Below are 21,446 nucleotides of genomic sequence, written 5' to 3'. Positions count from 1 at the left end.
GTTAAATATGATAAGAAACAATAGGAAATTTAACTCACAAAATCGTTACGAATACATATGATAACAGGGAAGTAGTTGTATGATATAAATGCAGCAGTTCGCTGAAAACGTGAGTGACTGGCATTCGCGAAGAAAATGTCAACCCGGTCAGTACGTATGACATGCCGGTGAAATGAAGTGACATGTCATTCCGTCGTAACGTCATGTTCAGAAGAACGAAAAATGATTCTGCCGTTATAGCGCAGCAACATGATAATCTGCTTGAGAAGAAAATGCATTTTTACCCCATATGTGAATAAAATGTGTAACTTCAAAAACTTTATTTTTTGTGATATATTTTTAACTTACCGGCTTGAAGTAATACCACTGTCACCGCTAGCACAAGTCCGTTCCTTAGATTTTGCTCCATTTTGACAGATAATCCACGCATAAACACACTTATCACACACAGAACACTTCAATTTTCTTCTGTGAGGGAATGTAAAATCTTCTGTTATTAAAAAAAAAAAGAATTATCTTCCAGCTTTCATGTCGATTGTCGCAGTTCGGAGGTTTTTATAATATTAAAAACCAATTAATCCTAATATTTACTTGATCAATGAATTGATAACTTCATTTTTTTTTTTTTTTTTCGAGCGATGTCTCGTTGACGCGTCTTCACAAGCACGTTCAAACTAGGCTCTTCCTCGCGCGGCGGAGAACAGCTGGCAACTGATTCGTTAATGCAAGCAAAACTGCCCGCTTAAGGAAATCACGGCCACTTCAACTCACGGCTGTGTGACGTCATGCTGTAAGTTGTCGAGCCTGTTTTGAGGTTATCCAGTCGGCTTGTACGCGTGCTGCCATCTCTGGGTGCTTGACGTGAACCAAGTGGTACTTGCGCGCGTGCGCATTAATTGACCTACATAATATAAGGGCTAAAGTGCGGCGCAGGGTCATCACGGTTCATTTAGCAGCTAATAACATGTTTTAATGCTCTAATGTGATATAGATCTTCTCGTACAAGCCTTGCTCCTCTTGTTAGCAAAACACACTTTCATTATGGACAGTTTGTTGTCAACAGTATCCCTTTCTGACGTAAGAACGGACTTGAAGGGAGCGTCCACGGTTCGTTTAGTTGAGTCTGGCATTATATCTCTTCCCTCCCTTAGTCACCCCCTCTAGACACACCAGGACCTTAATGCCGGTGTGGGGGCTTGTGTGCTGGATTGGCCTCGGAGTAGAACCAGACTAACAAAGTGTCCCCCAACAGCGGCGGTTTGTGACCAAGAAACATGAAGGTTCACAACATTTTTGTTCGTGTCTCAAAAGTATTTAAGTATAATCCAAACCAGTAAAAAGTAACATACTTTAATCATTTCACTAAAAGTTCTTTGTACGGTTCCTTCTCCACTCATAATATGGTAGAACCCTCATATCCGAGGATCCATTTTGTCCGAGACTAATCTGTGAATATGCAACAAAACGAAAATTACTACCACTACATGTTTTCACTTCGTACCCTGCAGAGAGTGTAAGGTTTTGATGTAATGTTGCCTTGAGTAGGCTGTAAGAAATTGAGAGCATGTAAGCTCTTTCATAAGTTTTTGTAGTAGTTCGGAGTGCCTCTGAAAGGCTAAAGATTGTAAACTTTGGAGCAAGTGCTCTTGTATTTGGGAGACATCTCTCATTATCTGTTCAACGAAACATTTGAGAAAATTGTAAACTTGGAGTCTGAAGCTCAATACTTGTAAATCTGAGGGCTTGAAGCCCACAATTGTTAAATGCCCTATTCTGGGGTTCTCTATTTTAATCCACAAATTTGTTATTGTTCACTCAGAGAAGAAATTTGTTAAGTTTGAAATTCTAAAAGAATTATAAGCTTTAGTTAAACTTTTAATTCAATTCTTGATATTGTAGTTAGACCCATTCAAGCCTACACCTTCTTTCACTTCTGCGTTCCACAGATACCCCGCAATAATAATAATAATAATAATAATAATAATAATAATAATAATAATAATAATAATTGATGTCTCATGGGCTCCGGAGAGGGATCTGCTGCAGGTCTTTTCTAGTTGGCTCGGATGGGTGACTTGCGCATCTGCATGTGAGATAATGATGATGATGATGATGATGATGATGTTGGGAAATTGTAAAACGCGGTTTCGCCACATACCCTACTCCGGTCGAATAATACGATATAGCCTATTCTGTTCAAGGTTTAAAGTCTCCATCCGACAGACGAATCCGCATCAGGTGTCATATGCCCTCACTTCATATTAAGTCTGTGGAGAGGTTTGGAATTGAACTCTGGCTTTTGGCAGGCAATCTAGTGATTAGAAACTGTATACTACTGCTGCTACCACCACCACCACCACCACCACCTGCCCTCCCTGTGCCGACCAACATTCTGATTACACCCCCCCCCCCTCATCATTTAGACTCGAACTGTACCATCACGGGGCCAGACCATAGAGACGGGCTCCTACGCTGATCCATCATGATTTTATTGATGCTAACTTCGTCACCCTTCTAACTAGACTTAGAAAGCGTCTTGATCTGGACAAAATGACTCGAACTGTAGAGTATTGGCTTTTTGATTCCATAGTACCCGGCGTAGGCCGATGGGGTTTGTCGACGCTTGTGTCTGTAGACTGTTCAGTTAAAACCAATGGCATTATTATCTCTTCTCTGATTTGTTTTAAGAGGATTCGATCGTTTGAAATAATGCTCACTACCGTAGTACCTCGTATCGCGAGTGTGACTTGATTTGCAGTGTTTGCCATCACTGAGCTATCATTTGTCGCTATGATACTCCTCTGTTTATCACTTCCTTTGCTGCTCGGTGGGCGGTGTGCTTGCTGGGGCTAACGGCTTATCGCTGCATATGTCACGAGTACTAGTACTGCGCGTTGCAGTGCGATGTGGTCACAAAACTTTCATGGTGCAGTGCATGCATAAACCGTTATGCCGGCATCCGCAATCCTCTGTAGTCTCGTTTAGTTCTACTCCTTTTTCAATCAGTCATCACTGATATGCAGTTAGCACTGTCGACCAGGTGGCAGTTTACCTAGTCATTTTTTTAAATGATTATCCAACATTTCCGTTGATAAATTATGCCAATTTTTAACTCCTCTTTCTACAACGAATATTTGCCACAATTTGTCCTCTTCAATTCCAACATTATCTTCATATTATGAAATACCTCTAAAATCTCTACTGAAGCTTACTCATTTCTCGCCATCTCTCTGTTGACACCTCGGAACACGGAACAAACCACCTTGTTGAGCAGCTCGTCTCCTTACTATGAAGTCTTCCCAACCCAAAGTTTGTAACATTTTCGTAACATTTTCTTGTTGGAAATCACCCAGAACAAATCGAGCTGCTTTTCTTTGGATCGTTTCCAGTTCTCGAATCAAGTAAACCTGTTGTGATTCCCATACACTTGAACCACACTCTAACTGGGGTTTTGCCAGTGACCTACGCGTCCTCTCCTTTACGTCCTTACTACAACCCCTAAATGCCCCCGGAGATGCTTAATCTTTATTTACAATCCCATTTATTGGACTACCCCTTATATTAACACCCAAGTACTTAAATTGATTCCAGTGATGAACTTTCACACCCTCAACACAGTAACCTTTATCTCTTGGTGAAACTTAAGATCTGACTTTCCATTCCTTTTACAATCATACCATTGTCTCCTGTCCATCTCAGAACGTTGTCTAGTCGCTCGCAATTCTGCAACTCATTCACTACTCTACACAGTTTAACATCATCTGCAAAAAGCCTCATCTGTCTGTGATGTCAGTTCTTTGCTCGTATCTTGCCTTTAAATTATTAAAAACCTACCAAGCGAGTGGCTACATGGGCACGTTGCTATCAACTTTCATTCGGGAGATAGTGGATTCGATTCCCCCCCCCCTCACTGCCGGCAGCCCTGAAGATTGTTTTCCGTGGTTTCCCATTTTCATACCAGGCAAATATTGAGGCTGTACCTTAAGGCCATGGCCACTTTCTTCCCACTCCTAGCCCTTTCATATCCCATCGTCGCCATAAGACCTATCTGTCTCGGTGTGACGTAAAGGCAGTTGTAAAAAAAATACTAACAACCTAAAGTATCGAAGCCTTGGTTTTCCTTTGATTCTCTGACTCTTCATAGCTGAGTCTGTTATTCTCTTCTGTTCATCAATTCATACGCACACATTTTTATCGATCGAAAAAAGTCCATTCGACACTCCATGTCGTATAATGTTGGCAAGTAGAAGATGTATGATGACACATTTGGTAGGTTACTCGAGAAAATGAATTAAAGCTCAGCCATAGATCGTCAAGAGAGACAAGGTTTGCTCTGTCGAAACTGATGCGGAGGCAGCCTAGATAGGGTCAGCTAAAAATGCCTGCAGAACAATAGTTGAAGCCATACAATGATTGAGCGGCACTATGTGTAGATTATACGTACCGAAGTCTCATTTACGACTGAGACAGTATGAGCTGCTGAGGTATGAGTAGTGCTTAGTAACAACCAGGAACGGATTTCTATTCAGTAATAGGCTAGATTTCAGTTAGTAGAAAGTTGTTTCTAGTCCGCTCAATGCGAAGAGTTACATAACTAGTTGGGATTTTAAAGAGCCGAGCCCCTAACGTTTATGCTACTGTTAAATCATGAACGCTTGGACGCCTTGGAGAAGCTTTCTGCTTGTTGAAATGTACTGCTTACAAATCCGCTCCTTAGTATATTCTAAGATTTTGAGCGCGACTAATGCATCTGGATGTTACGGAACGTGTTACTCATGAGTCCAGTCGTGTTCCACTGCCATTTTCCGGTCCACTAACAAAAGGTATGGTTAACTATCTCAGTTATCGTGTCTTGCACCATTCATTACGGCGGCGCCATTGGTTTCGGCGGTTCCCCTGCTGTTTGCGAGTCTAACGAGACTTCAGTTTCCTTGCTAACTGACATGCCAGGGTACGAAATCGCGGGGGGGGGGGGGGGGGGAGGGGAGGGGGAAGGGAGGGACTTCCCCCCCACCGACGATTTTATCTCAAAGGTTCCCACCCATTAAAATTGCCCGGGGGGATTCTTTCATTATAAAATAAACAGGAAAAGGTAGAAAACATAATTTGTTACTAAAATTAATGATTTTTACTGTCCATATTTTCATAAAAACATCAACAATAATTCAAATGACTGTCAGACCTTGAGCAGTAAAACAACGCAGCAGTGGCAACTCCGCACCTGCAGCCTATTGTTGATGTTTCACTCTGGCAAGTCCATCTGAAAGCAGGGCAAAAATATAACTTACTTGAAGCTCTCCTCCCTTGTCATTGCTCGAGCTTATACCACTCCTGTACTTCTTGGAGGGGGCGTGTTTCCGATAGGTATCAATAGAACAATATTCACTTAAGCAGGTACAAACCGACAAATTTGTTCAGTCAATACGTACCCCTGGTAGAGGAAGGTTCCACTAACAAAGCAGTAAATCATGACAAATCGCGCCTCTTAAGAAATCGACAGTCTCTCATAAAATACTCAGCTGATTGGAATAACGTTCCAATGTTTATCATTCTCGTTATAACAACAACATTCAAGCAAAATGATTTCAAATTTACATATTTCGGGGGGGTGGGAGGAGGGTAATAAAATTACAGGGGAATTTTATACCCCCTCCCCTCGCAGGGTACTTCCTGAAATAAACATTAGTTGTTAAGCCCTATGTTCCTTCTCCCCCCACCACTTCCTTCTGATTTCGCACGCTGCTGACATCTCTTTAGTCTTGATAATGCTGCACCTCTTTTCATTCTCAAGGATATTAGACTGCAGGCTTGCATCACAGTCTGTCTTTAAGGCCAAATCGTCGACATAGGCCAAATTGTTTAACAGTTTTTTCATCCAACTGAATCCATCGCTGCCATTTTAGATCTTTCAATAAAATGGTCCATGTAAACTATGAGCAATAAGGGTGGAAGATTAGAGCCTTGCGTAACCCCTGTAACTACTTTCAGCCTAGAACAAATTCTACCATCAATTCTCCTAATAATAATAATAATAATAATAATAATAATAATAATAATAATAATAATAATAATAATAATTGGTCCCGTTTTCTGATACTAGGTCGGGGATGAGGTGAAATGAAAGTTCATGGCATGCTTTTACGGCCGGATGCCCTTCCTGACGCCAACCTCAGTTGAGGAGCTGATGAGGATGAAACGAATGTCGGTGAATGAAGTTTGGGCAAGGAGGTGGAAGGAACTGGCTGTGGCCCATGAATAGGAACTATCCCGGCATTTGCTTGGATTTGAAAATGGGAAACCACCGATAACCATTGTGAGAACAGCAGACGTTGGGGTTCGAACTTAGTTCCATAGCCGTAACACAGTTGGCCAGTCTACTCGGTATATTATTATTATTATTATTATTATTATTATTATTATTATTATTATTATTATTATTATTATTATTATTATTGTTACGGAGTTATCCGTGGAAGTCAGAGGTGAAGGAGGGTGCGGGCTGGAATGGGTCTAACTACAAGTCCGAAAGATGAATTAAAATTTCATTAAAGGTTATATTGTCAAAACTTAACAATGGTGACATATAATTTTGAGCGTACAACAAATAACAAGAAGTTAAATCAGGTACACAATCAAGAAGTCCAAGATTAGATAAAACTTAAACCAGTTTCCACTAGGGGAAATAACAAAATCAGGTACCAGAGTAGATTTACAAGAAAAGCCCGAGTTTCGGGTTCTTACAAGCTCTGGGCATCGTGCCCCAAGTTACAATTCCTGAGCCCTCAGCTCATAACCACAAATTACCAAAGGGCAGAAAACCCTTAATTACATGGAGCATTAGCTCCCTGCAATCAAAATGTCACGCCTCCCCGAGGCACCTTTCAAAATACCAAAAAGAGGTGACCCGCTCTCGATCTTTCAAGCCTATTTAAGAGGCCATAAACTGACTTTACACTAACTGCCCTCAAGGCACACTTATAATGGCACAGGGGTACCTCGTACCCAATCTACTGGGCCTTCTCAGGAAGGAAAACAAAACGGGTTATACAAATGGCCCAAAATACAAAATTGAATGGAGGCGAGTACTCGCACTCCTACACTAAAGTTTGTTAAAACCTATGTGGCGCTAGGCCGATACACAGGGGCTAATCCCAAGCTAAGAAAGAGGCGCTTCCCGCCCCCTGCTACATATCCACACACTAAGCTAGATGTTACTGAAGTGGCCCGGAGACAAGAAAATCAGTAGTTTTTATACCCTCGTGGAAAATTCGAGACCATTCAGGAATGAGTAGACACACCCACTCAATTTTTATTGGTTGACTAAGAATTACACATGGAAATTTGAAGAAGAAAGCTATGATTGGAGGAAAATTAATTACAGAAATTATTGATTGGCTAAATTAAAAACAGGCGGAAAGAAAGGATTAATGTTGCCAACCCACAAACCACAGAACAAAATTTAGTAAAGACAAAACTTATGAATACAAAATTTCGTCAAGATAGTTCATTCCATTGCACCAGAGTGCATTACCATAGTTTTTGGTAGAGACATCTGTTAGAGAATGTCCACACTTCTTGATCACTGAAAAACAAAAGCAAATCAAAAACATACAGTGACATCTTCTGATAAACAGTCGAGTTAGTTCAGTTGTTAAAGTTCCCGGTTTCTCCAGTAGAGAACTTTCAATTGGCGCAAGATTTGAACTTGCGTCGTAGAGGTGTACCGCCCGGTACAATTATTATTATTATTATTATTATTATTATTATTATTATTATTATTCCGGGGATTCTGTGGAATGCAGAGGGGTAAGAAGGTGCGGGCATGATTGGATGGACAGAGAAAAGATCGAAGCAAAATTTAAAATACTGAAATTTGAAATATTATTTCTTTCCATTCTTTTTTCTGACTTTGAACTCGATAAACAAAAACCATATGGATGGAATAATGGTGAGCTCATCAGCTCTTGTAACAATAGTGATTTAAAAACCTAAAACCATCAGGTACTGTCGAGAAAATTGCTGACATAATGATTTCTAAGAGATGAGTTTTGTCGCTCAAAAATTACACAATTACAAAGAGCACTTTTGCTCCATTCAGTTACACTCTAGGAGACTAAGCTCCAAATTTTACATGAGATCATTACAAAAACAGTCTTTACTGTCCTATCCATTCGACAGTCTGATATACACTTGATTATAAATAGGCCTATTTAGAAATTAAACAGGGGCAGTAAGTGCCCACACTAAATGGACTTAGTGGTCAAAAGAAACGGTTTAAGATATCGGCCGTAAACAAAATGCTAGGATGTGAACACTTACACTCCTTTCGAAATACGCTTTGAAACACTTAAAATCCTATCTGGGCTCATATCGCTGAGTTACAGAGGCTAAGCCTATACTACCAAGGATGACTAGATTAAAAAAATTTTAAGTTCCAAAAGTAGAGGTAAAATTTAAAGTTAAAAAAAAATCATAGTCACCGCAATATCAGGTTGAATTGGAATTAAAAGATAAACACTATTTATTCCCTAAGTTACATATTTCCCAGCAGGGATTTGAATGAAGTCCTTAGACTTGCTTGAAATTTTACATTAAAAGATGATGTTAAACTTTAGAGATTTACATTAAGAATTAATTTTGAATCCTTCCCCTCAAGTCAGCTATCTGGAGCTATCACATATTTAAAAGATGTCTGCCATTACCTTGAGCTGGCGGGCAAGGTTTGCCCCTGCCTCTACTACGTTTGCACTCTAGACCTCAAGACTGGAGCGATCAATAAGACAACAGCTCCCAGCTTTTATGGCAGAGGGAAAGGTTCCAGAATTCCAGAACGCTCTAGGCCGAAGGCCTGTATACACCCTCAATTTTGAATGGCAAATCGAATAAATATTCAAAATTTCTGACTGGCTAATAATTTCATGGAGAAGGAAGAGATAGAAATGCTAGTAACCTTTAGAACAGAGAAACAATCTACAAACACTTCAGTTTTGAAAACCTAGCAATACTAGAATTCTCTTGAAAATTAATTGTCCGTCCTCCCACCAGAGGGGGCACAAAAGTCGATAGCAGAGATATCTGAAGATTAAAAGTTCAAAACTTCATCCAGTACACAGTTCAAGGTTCACATCACAGGCGGCCTTCTAAAAGACGCTCAGTTCAAATGTACGGAGAAGGCGTACCTCCGATCGTGATTAGCGTAGTGATTTCTATTTACTTGAAATGGTAACGTGGCGTCGGGAAGGCCATCCAGCCTTAAACGCCTGGCCACAACTGAAAATGAGATCGACTGGCTCCAGGAAACAGAGATGTAATTGGGATAAACTACAGAAGGTTATTTATCTATTTATTCCAAGGTGTGGTAATTATCGGTGAGTTTGTGTGTAATGTCATGGATTTATTCATGAACATAGTGTGTTTTTCCTTTCACATATCATTCTGTGAACTACTTTAAGCTCCTTTAAGCTTTTGTTGGTTTAAAAAACCCAGTCCATGTTGTGAGTTAATGCTACATCCGTCATGTTGCCACATACAGTGTTCTGTTTCGTCTCGGAAGGGATATGCAGTAAAGGGGAATGGGAGGCTCAAGCCATAACAGTGCTAATAGTTTACATCGCCGCAGTCCCGGACAATTTCCATACAACAGCGATTCGTAATTCCGTGCTAAATGACGGTGGACAGCGGCTGTCACGACAGACACATTAACCTCGTCTTCCGCTATTTCCATACGGATGTTGCGCCTCTGTGGTCTTTACACGCTCAACATGGAATCTGCGGTTGTGAATCAATAATTCTTGCCTCTCACGTTACAGTTGGAATCGTGCAGGTTAATTACTCTCTCCACAAAGAAGGCACATTTGGCATACTGCTAGAGATGTTCAGTTTACTCCAAATTGAAGTAATGCTGTGAAAACTTTAGTACTGTGCCCGTTCACACGTTCGCGACAGATTACAAAATGGCGCCGACTGAAGGTATGGGCCATGTAATCTATAGCAAGCAAGGAATAGTCACCTGTTGTGATGATACTGAGGGCCATATACGTCATGGAATGGTCAAGTATTCGGGTGAAACGGACAGTGGACGGTCTACAGTATTGTTTTTTTTTTTAAATAGAAAAAACTGGATTATTAAAGAACTTCATCTTGAATTTTCACAACGTAGAGAGTGGACGCAATTACCGTCAGCGGAATAATTCTTTTAGGAGAAGCAAAGAATCACATATAAGAAAAGAAGTATTTCCAACGGTTGAATCAGGATACAAAAATAAGTTTTCGTCAAGATCCACACGTAGTGCAGACAGAAAATAGACGTACTGAATTAATTACCTACGAATTGCGGATACGTCGGAGAGCTACGAAGAAAAATAAAATAAAAAAATAAAATTAAGAATTACAAACGTCAAAAAAAAGAATAATACAATGGCTGTACACTGCATTATGATCTTCAATTTCGAGACTGATAAGAAGACCGTGAAGATGATGTGCTAAATACACATGATGGACCAACCTGGGAACAGTACATCTTACCAAACGACCAGGCAATGACGAGGAAGGCGACGGGAAACCATCCGACCGAGCCATGTCGAAGAAGGCGACGGGAATCCAGATAGTACTTCCATAATGAAGGAGCGGATGATGTACCAGATGTCCAACCCATGATCTAACCGAAGACCCAACAACATCCATTTGGGAACGGAACAGCTGGACCAGGGACAACCATGAGCGAGCTAAGTCATTCACAATATTTTATCGCATAATTTTTGGTGTGCCTACACATGTACCTTAGGTATGTGCCGATGGGCTAATTGTAGACCGATATATAAGCAATGCAAGTGAAAGTTACCAACGAAATGTGAGATAATTAAGTTCGTTGTTACATTTTAGCAATATAGCAGTAGTTTCTGATGTAATGCATATATACATCAACATATATCGACTAAAATACTTGTATGAAGCGTGAGGTTTGAAAGAGAAGTGTGGAAACAGCTGATTATAATGACATACTGGGAGATTATAGAGATTTCATAGAGGTAATGTTACAAGTTGACGTCACGAGTGGTTGTGCGCGGTGTAGAAATAAAGAAATTGAATTACGCATTGTTTGCTTCATAGAAAGGGCATTGAATTCAGTCATAGGTTATGAGAAAGAGCGACTTGTAAATGATGTATTAAGAAACAGTATGGTATTTTGACGTAGTCGTGAATTTGGGAACGCAATAAATTATTATGGGGGCTACGGTGTTAATATATTAGATGGATGGTGTAATGAGGATACGATTATGCTAATTGAATGAAAGGTTCGAGTTATATATAGTGATATGAGAAGTTTCGCACGATGCAGGGACCATCGAGTACCTGCAAGTTAAGTATGCCATACTACAAGTTTATTTTATGATTTGTTTACGTAAGATTGCCCACACCGCTGGAGCGACACAAGCCAAGGTATGAACAGGATTTACTATTATAGATGTATGCTCGTGACGTAATCGTATGTCAATGTAGATGAGTTGTAATGAACATCGGGATATTACGATATTTGAATAGCTGTATTTAACCAAATGCATTTTCGACACCGATGTGTATGAGAGTATGTTTCTGAACCTCGCAGCATAGCGCTTCCATAGTAACTGCGTAAGAGAAAGGTAGCTTGCATTGAAGTAAAATGTTATTGGAATATAACGCAGGAAAGGGACATTGAACCTAAAAGGACATGTGTATGACAGCCAAGGATTATGTTGAAATTAGTTAGATAGCTAGATCGATTAATATTCTCCATTTGAACGTACATTTATTTTAACGAACTACAGCTAGGGAAAGGCTAGAGTAGGAGCCGTATTTATCAGGCATTAGGAACGAATGCCTTAGTTCGTAAGTAGTTATCCATGCACAACGACATCGTTGCAACAAAATCATGACTTCGGATTTTACTCAGAATTATCTTGATTTACTCAGATCTATTTTGATTTACTTTGATTTGTTCAGATTTATTTAGATGTATTCAAATTTATTCAGATTTAACTTATTAGTGTATTTGAGATGCATTTCGGCTGAACATTGTGTCCAAGTGAGACTGCTTTAATCAGACTAAAGGAAGTGAACTATCGTAACAAGTTAATTGGGTTGATGTTATACTTACATCTCAATTGCAACGTGGACCTCAGATGTCCAGTGATCTATTGTAAATGTGTAAATACTTAACTTCTACTTCACAAAGGAACTGATCTTAATAATTTTAAATACTGAATATTATTTTTCGTTTTATTTTACGAGCCAGCGCTGACTCAATATCCATTCTTATTTTTCACGCAATTTTAAATAATGCTTCGAATAATATGCTAATTTAATAATTCAATATTTATCAATAAATATCTTATTTATTTTCTATAATATTGCTTGTGTCATGAATTCTTCCATTTCTGTCTAGTTCGTAAGTTAGTTCATAGCTAAGTGAGGTAATGAGTAATTTAGTGGTCCATTTAATCATGGCAAGTTCTCTCGAAGTCAATAATTCTGATAAATTTTGTCGACGATTATTATTATTATGTCGTGAGTGTCGGTAGGTGTCACCCGTGAGTTGGGATTCTCTTGAATTCACGTAAAGCGTATTCTATAGTAAGATTACATGTCTTACTTGCCATAAGAAAACCCTGAGGTATCCGCTGAGCGACTCCATTTCGTCTAACTAGGCTGCCCAACGACGAGTAAAAATGGAGGTATCGGGTAAAGAATGTAAACCGTCGACTAAGACGTTACATTTAATTGGCGCACCAACGTGGGCCAGAAGAGAAAGACACCGTGGGAATGTGATACATTTTATTGTCGCACCAACGTTGACCAGAAGAGAAAGACACCGCGGGACCATTACATTAATTATCGCTCCAACGTGGACGATTAAAGAGAAATACCGGAGAAAGGAAAGTAAAGGTGCGCCAATAAGTGCTTACATTTAATTGCCTCTCCAACGTGGCGCAGAAGAGAAAGACACCGCGGGATCGTCAAGGAAGAGATTGAATATTAGTATATTTTAGCTAGCTCCCGTACTGCAGGCGAGAAGAGAAGACACCGTGGGAACGTATTATTATGGAATACAATAAGTACAGATAATCTGGATCAATATAGATAATAATGTAGAGGTATTGCATGGGAGAGATTTATTAGGATTGTAATATTTGCAAGACATATGACGAGAGTTAGTGAAGGAGAAGTAGATGTAGTAAACATGAGTATACAGTTATATCAAATGAAATGGACAATGCTGAGGAGTAAATGTGGGTTGTCAAATGTTTATTTTTTCTGGTCATGTTAATAATATGAGTTAATTTTAAGTTATTTTTAATGGATACTGCACAAGTTAAAGATTATGTAGGCTTGTGTATATTGAATGAAGGTTAGATGCCACATAGTAATAATTTATTTTCTTTTTTGAGATCAGTTCCGGAGTGAACTCAACATGATAAATCCGAACTCATGGTCTAGTTGTTCATGGTCTACCTGGTAAGATGATGCTGTTCTCCAGCAAGGTCCATCCATATCATAAGTGATTGGAAACAAGAAACTTTAAGCTAGTGCACAATAGTGATATAGTGGACTATTCTTGCGTAAGTAGATTAAGGAATTGTTGATTGTGTTACATATATGTGTTTATATCCTGTGAACTTACAGAATTGCTAGGAAACCTAGAGAACCTTAGGAAAAATAGAGAAACTGTTAGGAATTTAGAGAAAGCATACTAAATAGAATTACACTTAACGGAAATATGGCGATGCAAGGAAGAGTACAGACCAAAAGGGGACAGGAAGAAGAAATGAGAGAAATACAGGAAAGACACGAGGGAACCCCGATATGGTTCCTAGAATATTTGAGAAAGCAGGAAGAAGAAAAACAGAAGGAGAAAAAGGAACGCGAAGAGAAGGAGAAAAAGTAGGAAGAAAAAAAACAGAAGGAGAAAAAAGAACGCGAAGAGAAGGAGAAAAAGCAAGAAGATGAAAGAAAAAGGCAGGAAGAGGAGAAGGAAAGAAGACGAGCAGAAAAGGAACGAAGATTAGAAGAATGGCAACAAAAACAAGTTGAGGATAGAGGAAGAGAGATACAGGAATTATATAAGAAACAAGAAGAGTGGCAAATGAAGCAAAAGGAGACTTTGGAGGAAATCGTTAGCAGAATAGAAAGCGAACATAAAGGGATGATCCAAGAATTAAAAGGGAAACAGGAACAGATGACTGAAGAATTTTTTGGAGTCAGAAATGAAATACAAGGTTTGCGTGCCGAGTTGACCGAAACCATGGAAAATAAAAACAAAGAGATGCGAGAGGAGATAAACAAAATGAGAGCAGAAGTGGCACAGAATCCGAATATCATCACAACACAGGTGGATGAAGAAATTGCCAAACTGACTACTAAACTGGAGGAAATCAAAGGCAGTAATGAGAAGAAATGGGAAGAAGTAAACGAAATAAAGAAAAAGATAACAGAAGGTCAGGAAACTATCAAGAGGTTAGAAGAAGAGAAGATAAATGAAATAACGAAGGGCATGGAAGGACTAAGCCTGAAGCAACAAGACTTTGTAGGAAAATTTAACCGAGCTTCAGACCAGGTAGCTGACAAAATAAACGAGCTAAAAGAGAAAATGGAAAACGATAAGGCTGATTCGGAACGGAAGATGGAGAAGACCGATGAGGAAATGAAGCAAATAAGGAAAGAACTTCAGGAGATTAGGGTAGAAAACCAATCAGCGAAATCCGTGTTTTCGAACTCAAGCGAACGGCAAAGAGTTATGGAAACGCAAGTACAGGAAAGGGAAAACACACCTTCAGTAATAATTGACTCGAGTAGGCGAAATATGGAAATGATGAACGGAAGCAACCAGAGTGATAGCACTCCCATAATTAACATCATCAAGAATTATGATGATCGACCCAAACATTTCGACGGCTCAGCGAAGACCTCTCCCAAACAGTTCCTCAGAGATATCGAGGAATACTTTAAGGAAGGGAGGATACAAGAGGATAAGAAATTACACATAATTGAGAAGCACTTAGATGGGAACCCGAACATATGGTTTCGAGCATTTAAGTACAGCTTTCACACTTACGATGAATTCAAGGCCGCTTTTCTGAGAAAATTCTCGGATTCAGAAATACAGCAACAGTTGAGATTGGAACTGTACTCTAGGAAATTTTCCAGTGCAGGGCAAACGCGCTACAGCGATTTCTTTTCTTACCAGTTTCACCGTTTCCAAGACTTAGATTGCGCGCCGAGTGAGTTAGAGGCGATCAGGACTATACAGAGACAACTCCCGTTAGAGGTACAGTGGTTGTTAGCCGCCACGGATATACAGACCGCTATAGACATGGAAAAACGGCTGAGACAGATTGATATGACATCATCATGCCTGGTAGAAAGGAACCCCAAAAATATTAGGCAAGTCGAAGCGATCAACACCATGAGCCCTGAAAGCGCGAGCGGTAGAGTGAGCAGGTCTGATCAAGACAGGACGGAGAATCATTTGAATGCTCAAGATAAAGCACGAAAAAGACATTGTTGTCGATGCAGCGGAGAGCAACCAGCGAGATGGGAACAAAGAGATAACAGAAGTAACCCACAATACAGGAATAACATTCGTTATAATAGAAATAGGAGCCAATCGTATCCTGGAAACAGAAGATGGTATAACGAAAAACGACGGCCTAACGAGTATAACAGAAATGAAGAAAATAGAAGATATATACAAGAGCTCAGAGAGCAAAGGCAAAATAAAACCCGGTGGGAGGATGCCATTAGAGACAAAGATATCAATGGAGACCTCGAAGGGGCAGAGAGTCTCGAGCTACAGGATTACAAGAGGAAAAGAGAAGAGGAGAGATGGAGAGAAAACACGCAGAGGGGTACGACCGATTCCGAGCCATCGGAAAGAAAAAAAACGCCGATAGCACATTAGCTCAGCAGGAAGATGTAATTAGTCAGGAAAACAAAAACATTATCAAAATTAGCAGTTGGATAATAACACAATTTGATCACTGGGACATCCGACCAGAAGACTTGGTTCGAGATGAGACATGCGACACCAAGGAACCAGTATTTAAATTGCCAGTAATACTAGTTAGTGTAGCTGATATCAAGATATATTGTTTGGTTGATTCCGGGGCAAGCATCAGTGTCATGTCAAATACATTATTCCAAGAATTGTCAAAGAGGATGGAAATACCAATAATACCCGTATCTGGAGTTAAGATCAGGGGTATCATACCAGATAAATCAGTAGAATGCAGGACTCAAACATATCTAACTATAGGAATAGGCAGACACGAGTTCGAACACCCATTTCTGGTAATGAAGAAGATAAAATACAGTATAATATTCGGAATAGACTTCATGATGACTTCCCAAATGACTATACATATGGAACGTTATGAAATACGATTCCCTGTCATAGAGAATGATGGGAATAAAATAGTAGAAACGATCCAACTTAAAGACACGTTCCAAGCTGAGGAATACTTGAAGATTGAGGGAAAGGAAGTCAACTTATTAAGTAAAGAGGACCCAGCCTTGGTAGAGAAAGACGATGAGCAGCAATTAGACATCGAAATGGCTAAAAGGATTGAAGAAATCATAACCATGGAGGAAGAAAATAATGAAAAAACAGAAATCTGGGAGGCTCTTGCTCAAGCCGACGTGCCATCAGAAGGAAAGCGAGTACTGTACGGAATTATCAATAAATATATCCACGTTTTCGATGAAAAACCAGGGCAAATACCGAACTTCAAGTACAAGATAATAGTAAATGACTGGACTCCATACAAGGGCAAAGTATATGACGTACCAGAGAAGTACTTCAGCGAAGTGAAGACGATTATCCAACAAATGTTAGACGATGGAATAATCATGAAGACCATCACACCCTACGTGAATCCGATCGTAATTGTAAGGAAAAACAACGGGAAACTGAGATTGTGCCTAGACGCGCGAGGTCTCAACGGAAAGCTAATTCCTGAATATAATAGGGCTCCTAAGATCAAGGAGATAGTAAAGAAATTTCGAGGTCAGAGGTACTTTTCGACCATGGACTGCACGGCCTCTTTCCATCACATTGTCCTCGAAGAAAGGTCACGGTTATTAACCGGGTTTATGTTCAACAACCAGACGTATGCCTACTGTCGTCTTCCATTCGGATTGAAGAATAATTCTGCTGTTCTGGTAAGAGCATTGGACAGAAGCCTTACTAGCGAAGTGAAGGAATTTATTAACTGTTATGTCGACGACATAGTTTTCGGAAGTTTCACTTTTGAAGAGCATTGCATTAACCTAGAAAAATTGCTGAACAATCTGCAGAAAACTGGCTTCAAAATAAATATCTCGAAATCAAGATTTTGCCAAAGCCAAGTACTTTTTGTCGGACACGTAATTGATGGCGAGGGAATAAGACCTAACCCTGTCAAAATTAAAGCTATTTACGAGTTTCCTCGACCGACAAATGTCAAGCACGTCAGACAATTCCTAGGAATGACGGGATTTTTCTCAGACCACTGTGAGGGATATACTGAGACAGCCGCACCACTACACAATTTATTAAGAGCCAATAACAAGTGGAAGTGGAATGACGAGGCTGAACAGGCTTTCAATAAGATGAAAGAAATGATGAACCAGAGCATAAAACTGGGATATCCAGACTATGAGAAAAGATTTATAATTCAGGCAGATGCATCGGGTATCGGCCTAGGCGCATGCTTATATCAGGAAGACGGAGAAGACCAGAAAAGAACATATCTGGCATTTACCAGCAGGAAATTAAGGAAACATGAAATGCACTACACTACCACCGAACTCGAACTTCTAGCGATAATCCACGCGCTACAACAGTGGAGAAGGATCATTTATGGATACCCAGTGACCATAAGAACTGACCATAAGGCGTTAACTTTTGGGTTGAAGGCAGTCATGGTAAGCGAGAGGATAACGCGCTGGATGCTGTACACGCAGCAATTTGACTTGAAGATAGAGCATTGCAGTGGAAAACAAATCATCCTAGCTGACGCATTGAGTAGGAACCCTCCAGAACAAGAAGAACACATCTTAGAGATCGAGTTAGATATTCGAGAGCAAGAACTACTGAGAAAACTCGAAAATCTAAAGGAATTCCAAGAGTCTGACAAGGAATTAAAACATATCAACAGATTAACAGAGAAGGAACCGGAATCTGAATGGCAGAACAACTATGAGATTGTAGATGGAATACTGATCAAAATAATGGGCAGAATTGACCGAAAGAGAAGGAATATAATACCACAAGTATTGCAAAAGGAGCTGATTTGGCATATCCATAACATTACGGGACATGCAGGCATAGACAAAGTGATCAGTGCGTTAAAAGAAAAATTCACTTGGAAGGGACTACGAAAATCTGTCAGAAACCTAGTTAAAACTTGCGACATATGCCAGCGAGTTAAGCACAACAACTATGTGTGCGGACATAAACCAATACCAATCATTCCATCAAGATCGCACGAGATATATGCGGTAGATATCTTTGGCAAGCTACCGACCGCAAAGAGAGGAAAAAGATACATACTAGTGGTTGTTGACATATTTTCCAAGTACATCTCACTCCAAGCTATACAGAGAGCCAGTGCTAAACAAGTCATACGGGCCCTTGTGGAAAAAGTTTTTCCTGAGATGGGAAAGCCAGAAAAAATACTCACAGATAGGGGAACACAGTCTACATCTGAAATATTCCGCGAGCGAATGAAAAATGAAGGTATCAGACACACGATGTGTTCGGTACGACATCCAGAAGCGAACCCTGTAGAAAGATACATGAGGGAAATCGCCAAGTTCGGCAGAATATACTGCAACCAACAGCATTGGAAATGGGTGGATATATTAAGTATTATAGAAAGGAGCTTGAATAATACCATTAATTAATCCATCGGACAGATTCCCAGCGTAGCTCACAAGAATATACATCCTGAAAGGAGTTGGGACAGAATATTCACTATGCCCTTGGAAAGGAAGCCAGATCCACAACAAATAGAATCTATGATAAAGGAAAGACTGCAGGAACAGTCACGAAACGATTAAAGAGGATGCAAAACAAGAAATTCCATGCACCATACAAACGAGGTGATCTTGTATTAATTAAAACCGTGCCAATGTCTAGCGCACCGAATAGAGTATGTGCGAAATTCCTACCATTATACAATGGTCCATATAAAGTAGAGCGTGTGCTAGGAAACAATGCATACGAATTAGCAAGCATGAATGGAAAGTACCGTAATGTACACAATGCTTGTAACATCAAGCCTTATTACCAACAGAATGAGACTAAAGAAGCAACGGAACTAGAAGAACAAAGGGGCCAAGAATGTATAAACTACATACCAATATCAAATTCGCATCCGCAAGTCATTTGAAACTTTTGATTTATTACGTTTATTGAAGGAAAGAATCAGCTGATTATATGACCACAGTCGAGCATAGCAAAGAACATCTCTAAATCAGAAACGATAACAACCAGTCGATATTTTGGAAATCGATTAGCCAGTCACTATACGACAAAGAATCTGTATAAGAAGCGAAGGCACATTTATGATCGAGTTTAAGAAAGGAAAATATATTGTGACCAATATATTTTGTTCGTGACGGGGGGCAATAAATGTGCCCGTTCACACGTTCGCGACAGATTACAAAATGGCGCCGACTGAAGGTATGGGCCATGTCTATAGCAAGCAAGGAATAGTCACCTGTTGTGATGATACTGAGGGCCATATACGTCATGGAATGGTCAAGTATTCGGGTGAAACGGACAGTGGACGGTCTACAGTATTGTTTTTTTTAAAATAGAAAAAACTTGATTATTAAAGAACTTCATCTTGAATTTTCACAACGTAGAGAGTGGACGCAATTACCGTCAGCGGAATAATTCTTTTAGGAGAAGCAAAGAATCACATATAAGAAAAGAAGTATTTCCAACGGTTGAATCAGGATAAAAAATAAGTTTTCGTCAAGATCCACACGTAGTGCAGACAGAAAATAGACGTACTGAATTCATTACCTACGAATTGCGGATACGTCGGAGAGCTACGAAGAAAAAAAAAATAAAAAAATAAAATTAAGAATTACAAACGTCAAAAAAAGAGAATAATATAATGGCTGTACACTGCATTCTTCTTCTTCTTTTCCTGCCGCTTTTCCCACACCTGTGGGGTCGCGGGTGCGAACTGCGTCGCACATGTGGATTTGGCCCTGTTTTTACGGCCGGATGCCCTTCCTGACGCCAACCCTCTATGGAGGGATGTAAGCACTATTGCGTGTTTCTGTGGTGGTTGGTAGTGTAGTATGTTGTGTGAATATGATGAGGAGAGTGTTGGGACGGACATATACACCCAGTCCCCGAGCCAGAAGAATTAATCAGAAGCGATTAAAATCCCCGACCCGGCCGGGAATCGAACCCGGGACCCTCTGAACCGTAGGCCAGTACGCTGACCATTCAGCCAACGAGTCGGACGGCTGTACACTGCATTATGATCTTCAATATCGAGACTGACAAGAAGACCGTGAAGATGATGTGCTAAATACACATGATGGACCAACCTGGGAACAGTACATCTTACCAAACGACCAGGCAATGACGAGGAAGGCGACGGGAAACCATCCGACCGAGCCATGTCGAAGAAGGCGACGGGAATCAAGATAGTACTTCCATAATGAAGGAGCGGATGATGTACCAGATGTCCAACCCATGACCTAACCGAAGACCCAACTACATCCATTTGGGAACGGAACAGCTGGACCAGGGACAACCATGAGCGAGCTAAGTCATTCACAATATTTTATCGCATAATTTTTGGTGTGCCTACACATGTACCTTAGGTATGTGCCGATGGGCTAATTGTAGACCGATATATAAGCAATGCAAGTGAAAGTTACCAACGAAATGTGAGATAATTAAGTTCGTTGTTACATTTTAGCAATAGAGCAGTAGTTTCTGATGTAATGGATATATACATCAACATATATCGACTAAAATACTTGTATGAAGCGTGAGGTTTGAAAGAGAAGTGTGGAAACAGCTGATTATAATGACATACTGGGAGATTATAGAGATTTCATAGAGGTAATGTTACAAGTTGACGTCACGAGTGGTTGTGCGCGGTGTAGAAATAAAGAAATTGAATTACGCATTGTTTGCTTCATAGAAAGGGCATTGAATTCAGTCATAGGTTATGAGAAAGAGCGACTTGTAAATGATGTATTAAGAAACAGTATGGTATTTTGACGTAGTCGTGAATTTGAAACGCGATAAATTATTATGGAGGCTACGGTGTTAATATATTAGATGGATGGTGTAATGAGGATACGATTATGCTAATTGAATGAAAGGTTCGAGTTATATATAGTGATATGAGAAGTTTCGCACGATGCAGGGACCATCGAGTACCTGCAAGTTAAGT

General features: G+C 39.9%; 2 protein-coding genes across 2 annotated transcripts in view; one reads left to right on the top strand and one right to left on the bottom strand.

The window, feature by feature from the left end:
• LOC136886165 (uncharacterized) overlaps nucleotides 1–679 on the bottom strand; it is a 152,464-nt gene extending 151,785 nt beyond the window's left edge. Inside the window, exon 1 of the mRNA XM_067158908.2 lies at nucleotides 349–679. Within this exon, the coding sequence (XP_067015009.1) occupies nucleotides 349–430 (82 nt within the window). The 5' untranslated portion in view covers nucleotides 431–679. The remainder of the gene's footprint in view (nucleotides 1–348) is intronic.
• LOC136886164 (rabankyrin-5) overlaps nucleotides 1–21,446 on the top strand; it is a 319,573-nt gene that overhangs the window by 213,153 nt on the left and 84,974 nt on the right. The window lies entirely within an intron of this gene.

Source organism: Anabrus simplex, chromosome X (genome assembly GCF_040414725.1).
Source record: "Anabrus simplex isolate iqAnaSimp1 chromosome X, ASM4041472v1, whole genome shotgun sequence".
NCBI classification, from domain to species: domain Eukaryota; kingdom Metazoa; phylum Arthropoda; class Insecta; order Orthoptera; family Tettigoniidae; genus Anabrus; species Anabrus simplex.
This window is presented reverse-complemented; position numbering and strand designations above follow the sequence as displayed.